This window comes from Triticum dicoccoides, chromosome 1A, assembly GCF_002162155.2.
Source record: "Triticum dicoccoides isolate Atlit2015 ecotype Zavitan chromosome 1A, WEW_v2.0, whole genome shotgun sequence".
NCBI classification, from domain to species: domain Eukaryota; kingdom Viridiplantae; phylum Streptophyta; class Magnoliopsida; order Poales; family Poaceae; genus Triticum; species Triticum dicoccoides.
Window position 1 is genome coordinate 100,701,444 of NC_041380.1, and position 8,687 is coordinate 100,710,130.

At 53.9% G+C, this 8,687-nt stretch overlaps 1 protein-coding gene across 2 annotated transcripts; it reads left to right on the top strand.

Annotated features, from left to right (window-relative positions):
- The first annotated feature begins 4,617 nt into the window (after positions 1–4,617).
- LOC119365273 (FCS-Like Zinc finger 10-like) lies at positions 4,618–7,120 on the top strand. 2 transcript variants are annotated; one of them, XM_037630898.1, is made up of 3 exons: positions 4,618–4,945; positions 5,241–6,186; positions 6,580–7,120. In XM_037630898.1, the coding sequence occupies exons 2-3, from the start codon at positions 5,267–5,269 to the stop codon at positions 6,740–6,742; spliced, it is 1,083 nt and encodes a 360-aa protein (XP_037486795.1). In that variant the 5' UTR covers positions 4,618–4,945; positions 5,241–5,266; the 3' UTR covers positions 6,743–7,120. The 2 variants fall into 2 exon arrangements, with proteins under 2 accessions (XP_037486795.1, XP_037486787.1); XM_037630890.1 differs by having other exon boundaries at positions 4,618–6,186.
- Positions 7,121–8,687: the final 1,567 nt, after the last annotated feature.

Consider the following 8,687-nt stretch of genomic DNA (forward strand, 5'->3'; position numbering starts at 1 on the left):
AAACATGACTCAAGAGATTACATTATTTGAACTAAAATTTGTCAAGTGCCTACAGATTTAAGATTGAAAAAAGATAAGTGCCCTGTAAACTCCTCTCCCTGTCCCTCTCGTCCCAGGTATTGCGGCAGGAAGAGAAGTGGACAAGAGGAGAGCCTGGGTAGGCGCCGCCCCGATCTCGTTAGGGCCCATCGGGTGCAGCCTGACAAGTTCGAGAGTGGCGAGGCTACGAAGGAGGAAGGCGAATGAAGCAGCTCGGCGATGCCCTGATCACCACTCCTAGGGCCAGTCGGAAGCCCCAGCATGAGCACCGGTAGGAAGGACCATCGGGGCTCAGCTGGAAGACTGCTGGAGGAGGCGATGGCACCAAGAGAGTGGCCCCCTCCTCGGCAACCAAGAGGCCGGTGATGATGGTGCCGGGGAGGGAGGGGAGAGGCGGAAAGACGAGGCGGCGGGTCTCCGGTATGGGACGAACGCGTCGGTGCTATCATACTCCGACTGGACGGCCTGCCTCCCGCCTTCTCCGTCTCCCTGGCTTCATCTTCATCAACACCGCTCTAGGGAAATGCCGACCTCACGGTTCGGCACCTCCCTCAGGGAGACGGTGGGCGACCAAGACAACCAAGGGGCTCGGGGTGCGCCGCTCCCCACCTTTGCGGGCAGGAAGGCACACCTCCCCTCAACATCAGCCCCAGGGCCTCTAAAAGGGGCAGTGCTGGGATTACCAATAGTCCCCAGCCCTGCTTCTCGGGAGGACGTCGAGGGCGCCAAGGACTTGGTCGCCGAGCTAACAAGCGGCAGCAGTTCGAGGCGAGATGTCACATTACCTAACGCATGACCGACTGTGGCAGAAGAGATAGGCATTTCCGCACAATGGAGGAGCTTGATATCTCCCACACCACGGACGGCCCGTCCGTCGCGTCTTCTCTAGGCTTGGACCAGACTCACTCCCCAAGCGACAATGCAAGCATTCGGTATTGCCAACGTCAAGCTACTGCCAAGGGCCTAGCCCCAGACCTTTCTCTTCAGCATGGCCAACCGAAAGCAGAGGATGGGGGAGAAGGTATGCGAGAATGAATGCCTCCGCTCTTCCCCCGCCCCTCCTTTTATAGGCGGGTCGGGGAAGAGAGTTGATCCCTCAACGGGTGATCGTTGTCCTCCTCCACCAATTCAAGAAGACCGGGACCCTGCCTTGATGCTCTCCTGCACCAGGTGCCTCTGTTACCTACCCCCCGCGATGCATGCATCATACGTGGCTGAGGATAAGGGCGTGGTGGGAAGAGTGAATTGGCAGTTACTCCCCCGTGCGTTAAAGTCATTCATGGGCCATTACAAGAGTGGCCCCACCATAATTGGCTTTACACGACGCGCGGGTAAACCGGAAACTGGTCCAGACTCAAGTAATGAAGAAGCCAAGAAGACCTCAAGGGGCCAGCCACTTCCGCGCCCCTGCTTGTGCACTTGTTAGGGCCTACCCCAACGACGCCCGACAGCGCGTTCGGGCCAGACCCGGGGGCTTATGTCGGTGCAACAAACCCTGGGTCTGTTGCCTAGACTGTGCACAGGCACAAGAACAAGACCACATCGTCGAGATCAGATTGGAGCACAAGGGACCAGTCCTTTGTAGGATCCAAGTACAGATCGGGAAGACCAAGACTATCTAGAGAAGCAAGACGTTGCTAAGGGAAAAGCCTCCCTTGCCGGGCAGGCGAGCCTGGCAAGGACGGGGTTTCCCCCAGAACCTTCGGATCGTCCCGGCAGGCCTGTCGGGACTTACGGAAGCAGAACCACCTCACTGCACCACCTCATCACGACACACATCGTTGGTCGGTGCGGTGTCAAGCTCCAAGGTGACTAAGTGGCTGCTATTCGCCACATGGCAGCCACTTTCTACAGAAAATGCCTTCAAGCGGCACCCGTCCTATGACGTGTTTAGGGTTTAGGGCAAAACAACCCGACAGGGCCTGCCGGGCGAGCTGTGATGTGATGTTGAGCGGTGCATTTAATGTGCTCTGTCAGCCTGCAGAGTTAGGTATGATAGCACTGTTTGCTATCTAATCAGTGCATAATGATTGATTTGCCACTGTGGTGACCCATTTATCTATAAAAGGAGGCTCATGGCAATCGTAGAAGGGATTCAGATCTCCTCACACTCATACGCACGTAGCCCCTCTCACCCCGAGGCAACCCTGCCGGGCAAGCGGGCTGCGCTCACCACCATTTTTCCACCATCAATCCACTAAAGCAGGAGTAGGGTTTTACGCCTCACGGCGGCCCGAACCTGGGTAAAGATTGCCCGTGTGATCTCTGTCATGCTATTCCACGCTCTTTCGCTCTTTGTGCGACGTGCCCCCCGCCAAACCAGAAAGGGACTCCCCATAGGTGGTCGTGGTTTCCTACGACAACGACAAACATAGAGATGAGATTAGGAGGGTTGCTCCCCATGCCATGTCCACCACCCCTTCAGGATATCTTTTTGAAGATCATTGTGCGTATCACACTCTCTGCTGTTAGGGTACACCTACATGAAGTGTCTGATTCGGTCTTCCCTTCTACTCGGCAGAACACGCATTCTCATGAGGCCATAGAAGGTGTATGTCCACGCTCATTCTCAATGATCATGTTGTGCATGATCATACAAGCAGTCATGATGTACCAAAATGGACAAGTATAACCAATTTTTTACCTTGTGGCAATTTTGTCAAACACCTTGTGTGCGAGAAGATAGATACTAGTCGGTTGCACATCGGAGCGTGGATGGTAGTCGCGCCAACAAGGAGCGGCTCCAGAAGGCGTCTCCTATGCCTCCTTGACGCCTATCGGCTTGTGGCTGCACGTAATGCCGATGACGCAACACCGACGACGCCGGCCGGAGTAGTGGTCGTGCAGCTTGGCCGCGGTGGTCGCGCGACTGTTTGAGGTAGCTCCGGCGGCCAGTTATCCTACTATGGACAATGACCACGAGCTACGGCCACCATCACGAACTCCGACGCTCCGACAAACAGCTAAATCGGCCAAAAACAACACATTGGCGGATCCAAATCGGCACAATCGTGGGACCTCTGGCGGCCAGTTGTCCTACTACGGACAGCGACCATGAGCTGCAGCCACCATCACGAGCGTCGGCGCTCCGACAAAGAGCCAAATCTGCCAAAAACAGCGCGACGACATATCAAAATCGGCACGACAGCGGGACCTCTAGCGGCCGCCTGGACGGCGTGACCTGATGCAAACTACCAAATTTGCATCGCCAAGTGTCGTATTTTACATCTAGAGTAAACCTGAGTAATTTTTTGATCTGCATTATCTATTGATGCTTCGACAAACAGCTAAATTGGCCAAAAACAACACAGTGGCGGATCCAAATCGGCACGACGATGGGATCTCTGGCGGTCAGTTGTCCTACTACGGACAGTGACCATGAGTTGCGGCCACCATCACGAGTGTCAGCGCTCCGGCAAAGAGCCAAATCTACCAAAAACAGCGCGACGACATATCCAAATCGGCACAACAACAGGACCTCTAGCGGTCGTCTGGACGACATGACCTGATGCAAACTGCCAAATTTGCATCACCAAGTGTCGTATTTTACATCTAGAGTAAATTTAATCCCGAGTAATTTTTTTATCGGCATTATCTGTTGAAGCTCCGTTTTTGCGGGCCTTCGTGATGTAAAATCAGTTAATTATAAATCTAGATCATCTATTGGGATGCTCTTATTGCACTTTCATTTAGACACCTGTGCTACCTCCATCATGGTTTAGTAGTCCCTTTATTTTGGATCAAAATATTAGCATTAATATTTTTCTAGTTCACGAATCAACTTGTGGTTGGATGGTTAGGATGACAGTGGTATCCCCTGCCCACCAGAGTCTAAGTTCCATACTTGACGCTGGTGCTAGCATTTTCTTGGATTTACTTCAAGCCTTCTGGCGATGTGGGTTTAGTGTGAGGACACGTTCCTCTATGGCGTCCGCACTTTTCGAGTTACTCCTTCCATTCCACAATGTAATGCGCCCGCGCTTTTCGAGATCTAAGTTTGACCATAAAGTTAGCCAACTAGACCAACTGTGGCGAAAGCAAAAATTATACCACTGAATTTTTATCAAAATACAAATTCATTTTTCTCCCATCGTAGTCGGTTTTGTTGGTTAAATTTATAATCAAACTTAGGTCTTGAAAAATATGGGCGGACTACATTATGGAACGACGAGAGTAGATTTTTTTTAGGATCCAACGTGCCATGACAATCTAATGCTGCGTATTTTCTATTTGTGTGGTTTTAAAAATGGTGTGGATGTCCAGTAGGCCTAGGATGGTAAATGGGATGTCACGTCCAAGCTAGCACGGTAACAAGGATGTCACGTCGGATCGTAGAAAACGAGAAATGCTAAAAAAAAATTGTGGAAAAAGAGTCTGCACGCATTGGACCGAGCCATGCGCGCTGCCACGTCTGTTCCCGGGCCGGGCAAGCACAAGAGTGTACTACTACATGCAGTACAGATTTTGCATGTACCACCGCTCCACCAGCACCGGCCGGCCGGCCGTCGCATTGATACGACGTGGCTACACGCCTAGCGGCTGCCTCTGTCTGGCATCCATGAATGAGAGGGGAAGAGTATTTCAGAAGCAAGCCCATCACTGCGCCGGCCTGCCCCTGCCCCTGCCCCTGCTCCTGCTCCCGCTCTGTTTTCGATGCACTGCACGCCAAAGCGACGCCCCTAGGACGCAAGAGAGAGAAGCGCTGCCGCTAGCCTGCTGCTCTAGTGGTAGTGGTCGAGGAGGATGGAGTGACCCAGTGCAGCGCCGCGGCCTCGCAGGCTCCGTTTGAGAGGGAGGGGCTCGCCTCGTCGGGTCCTAGCATTGCTCCCCCTCTTTCCTCGCCATCGCGGTCGCTGAGCGAGAGCGATCGAGGAGGGAGAAACGAGGAGGGGTTTCAGTTAATCAGGTGGGTACGGGATGAGATCGATGCGCGCGTGGGTCGTGCTCCTCTCTTGTTTTGGCCGCGAGTCGCCCGAGATTCCTCCTCATCCGGACGAGGCCTATCTGCCCCCCGTTGCCGTCAGTCGTGCTCCGATTGTCCTGTTGCGCCCACGCGCGTTGTTCTTGACGACTCCCCAGTGGTTCTTGGATCCTAGCCAGTGCTGGAATTTGGCGTTTTTTGATGCGTGATTGCTTTTTAGTCTCGGCCGCGCCGATCCCTTGCAGTCTGAGCCTTTCTGATCTCTCGGTTTCGTTTTCAGAGCGCCGGGGCGGAGAGGGAGGGAGGATGATGCTGAGGAGGGTGGTATCCGACCAGGCCGCGGCGGGGGATGCGCTCGACGGCGCCGCAGCGGGGAGGCCCCGCGGCCCGGCCTTCTTCGCCGTGCCGCGGCTGCTCGTGGGGCTCGCGGCGGCCAAGCGCGGGACGCCGGACTGCGACTCCACCGCGCGGAGCCCCAAGTCGCCGCTCGAACACAGGACCTTCCCCGCGCTCGGCGGTTCGCTGCTCGGGTCGCCAAGGTCACCCAGGAGCTGGGACTCTCAGCGCGTCGGTCTGGGCGGCCTCGTCGACACCCTCGCCGAGCCCGCCGCCGACGCCAAGAACCGCCTGCTCGGGTTCCAGATGCGCCCGACGAAGCTGCAATGCCTCGCCAAATCCTACACCTCCCTGCCCAAAGACATGCCGAAAGACTGCGGGCATGCGCAGCCGGAGCTCCGGGAGGTGGAGGCTGCCGCGGCCACCGCCGGCTCCGGGGGCATGTCGGTTCCGTGCACTAGGTTCTACGGGGATGTGAAGTCTGGTCCAGAGGTCGTCGTGTCCAGTGGTGCTCAGCTCGGCTTTAGTAACCACTCCGTCGACCGTGTCAAGTTCCCTGCTTCCGGGTCGCTGCCGGTGTCGATTGGCGGACCACGCCGGTACATCGGGTCCGTGTCGGCAATGGAGGTCGAGCAGTCCGAGGACTACACCTGCATCATAGCTCACGGCTCCAATCCGAAGACCACCCGCATTTTTGGGGATTGCATCTTGGAGCCCTGCCCTGTTCTCATGCCTGACTGGGAGAGCAAGGAGATCGATGTGGACAAGGAAGGAACTGAGTTGTACTGGCTGGTCAAGGGCTCCCCCGACGCCGACGCCGCCGAGGACTCCACGCGCTTCTGCTCGTCTTGCAAGAAGAACCTGAATGGCAACGAATCTTCCATTTACCGGTATGTGGATGCATTTACCAGTCATCTTTAGTGGTACTATTGATCCGAATAAGCGATGATTGTGATATATGTTGAGATGCAGTGACCATCTTCATTCAGTTCTTCAAGGAATTTGCATCACCTACATACATTAGGATTGGTATATGTTGATAGATAATTGCTCTTCAGATGGAATGATGGATAGAATGGAAATTAGGATTGTTGGTACATACAGTACATTCATACATAATTGCTCTTCAGATGGAATGATGGATTGGTACATTTATAGATAATTGGTACTACATACATTAGGATTGTTGCTGTTCTTTCTTTAACCGAACCAAGTTAAAAATGAAATGGGCATCACATCATTTATCTACTTAGCACCATTGAACAAGTTTGTTGATTCTGCAGCGGTGAGAATGCATTTTGTGGTGGCAACTGCAGAAACCAAGCAGTCCTGAATGAAGAGGAAGATGAGAACAATCCTGCAGTCTCCTCTCCCAGCTCAGCTAGTTCGACTTCGCAGTTTGACGACGATGACATCTTCATCGATGAGGTGGTCGTGCTGACATGACCTCCGTCTCCCCTGATGCCTGACCAATGCACCCTGTGCTGTGCCAGGAAGATGGGTCAATAATGTAGTTTAGTGATCGTTCATCATCGCCATCGCCACCACCGCGGTCATTAGTTTGCTGGTTTTTGTAAGTTATGTGTCAGCAGTTGAGATATTGGGTGGAATTGATGAATTGGTAGCTGCATGCCCTGTAGTTTTGGTCATAAGGCAGTTTTGGCGATTATGAGCTCCTTTTCTTTTTCTCTCTTCTTTGGTTACCTCTTGGCAGCCATGGCAATGTTTGCGTGGTGTAAGTTGGGGCAATTTGATGAGACACCGACATTGAGCTCGAAAATGCCAAATGAAGACCGAGGTCCATGGAGGTCGTATTTTGAAAAATCCAGAATTCATACTTTTATACTCCCTCTGTTCCATAATATAAGACGTTTTTGGAGTTCAAAGTGATCTGCAAAAACGTCTTACATTATGGGACAGAGGTAGTATGTCTCAAATATTTTTGAAAGAAATATGCATGTATCGGAGACATTATGTGCACGTACGTAAATCTTCATGATGAAATGCGTTAAAAGGAGAGCTACATAAACAAAAAATTGTGGTTTTCCAACATATGGACGGTTCATTCTCAAAGTTCATGGTTTCGATTTCTTTGTGCAATTCGCAATGCAAGTTCATTCTCAAAGCTCATGATTTTCTTTTCTTTGTGCAGTTCGCAAGTCAAGGTATTTCGTCATGAAATTTTACACGCATACACATTACATCCTTGTATACATGTACTTCCTCTGTAAACTAATATAGGAGCGTTTAGATCACTACTTGAGTATTCTAAACGCTCTTATATTAATTTACGGAGGAAGTGGCTTTTGTCAATTAAATAGTTCTCCCCCTCCCGAGCCGGCCCCCGCGTGGGCGACCGGGAGGCCCCAGATCCCATCGGCCGGACCTCCCCCACTCCTCCTTCTCCTCCCTCGTCGCCGGCGGCGGCGGGGTCTCGGGTCCTCTTGCTCGGGTGGGGCTGGCGCGGGACAGCGCCCCCGGGCCGGAGCGTGGTGGGCGGGCCGGTCGCCACGGCGGGTAGTGGCGGCGCATCGGCGACCTCGCTTCCCTGCGGCAGGAGGTCTCGCGATCTGGTGCGTCGTGGCCGCCAAGGACGGCGGCGGCGGCATGACCAGATCGATTCGCGACGGCGAGGCCGGATCTATGCTCATGCGTGGGCCTTGATCGCTGGTCTGCCGTCGGCACGGTGGTGGGTGCGACTCGTTGGCAGCTGGGCAGATCTGCGGGATTCTACCCTTGTCTGGTCCTTGACAGTGCGGGCAACCCCGGGGGAAACCCTAGATCTCATTGGGATCAAATGATGGCGGCGCTTTTGCGTCGTAATCCCTCTTTAGGGCATTGTTTTGGAGTTTGCTCTGGTTGAAGGGACCAGCGACGTCGGCGGTGCATGTCTGGTGGAGCAACTGCCGATGAAAATCGCGCCGACTACGGTCATGGCGGACGATGGCGGCGTCTTAGATGTCGTTCCCTTGTCGAGGCATCGTCGTTGCAGTCTGCGTCATCAGGCTCGGGATGCTCCGGGGGAAACCCTAGATCTGGGTCTTCCGGATCGGACGATGATGGCGTTTTATCACTTTCCCTCCCCGGGGCATCGTTTTGGAGTAAGTACTGGCTGGGCGGATGGTGGAGCGGTGCTTCATCTCACACATTGATGGTGGCGGATTTCGGCGGCATGGCGCTGTGGAGGCTCTGCGTCCGATGCACGGAGACGGACTCGCGCAGGAGAAGGTTGCTGTCCGGCGTCATGATGACGTCGATGGCAGAGTGACCAGATAAGGTAGAAGCCTCAATATGATTTGAAGACGGACCAGTGGAAGGTGGCGGCGACGACACACGAGTGCGTCTGACCAGATTGTGCCCCAGACCCAGTATGTGGTTCGGCTGGGGCTCC

Coding starts and splice junctions, on each gene's coding strand:
- LOC119365273 (XM_037630890.1), top strand. CDS start 5,162: ATGCGTGATTGCTTTTTAGTCTCGGCCGCGCCGATCCCTTGCAGTCTG. Junction 6,187..6,579: donor AACGAATCTTCCATTTACCG/GTATGTGGATGC, acceptor TTGATTCTGCAG/CGGTGAGAATGCATTTTGTG.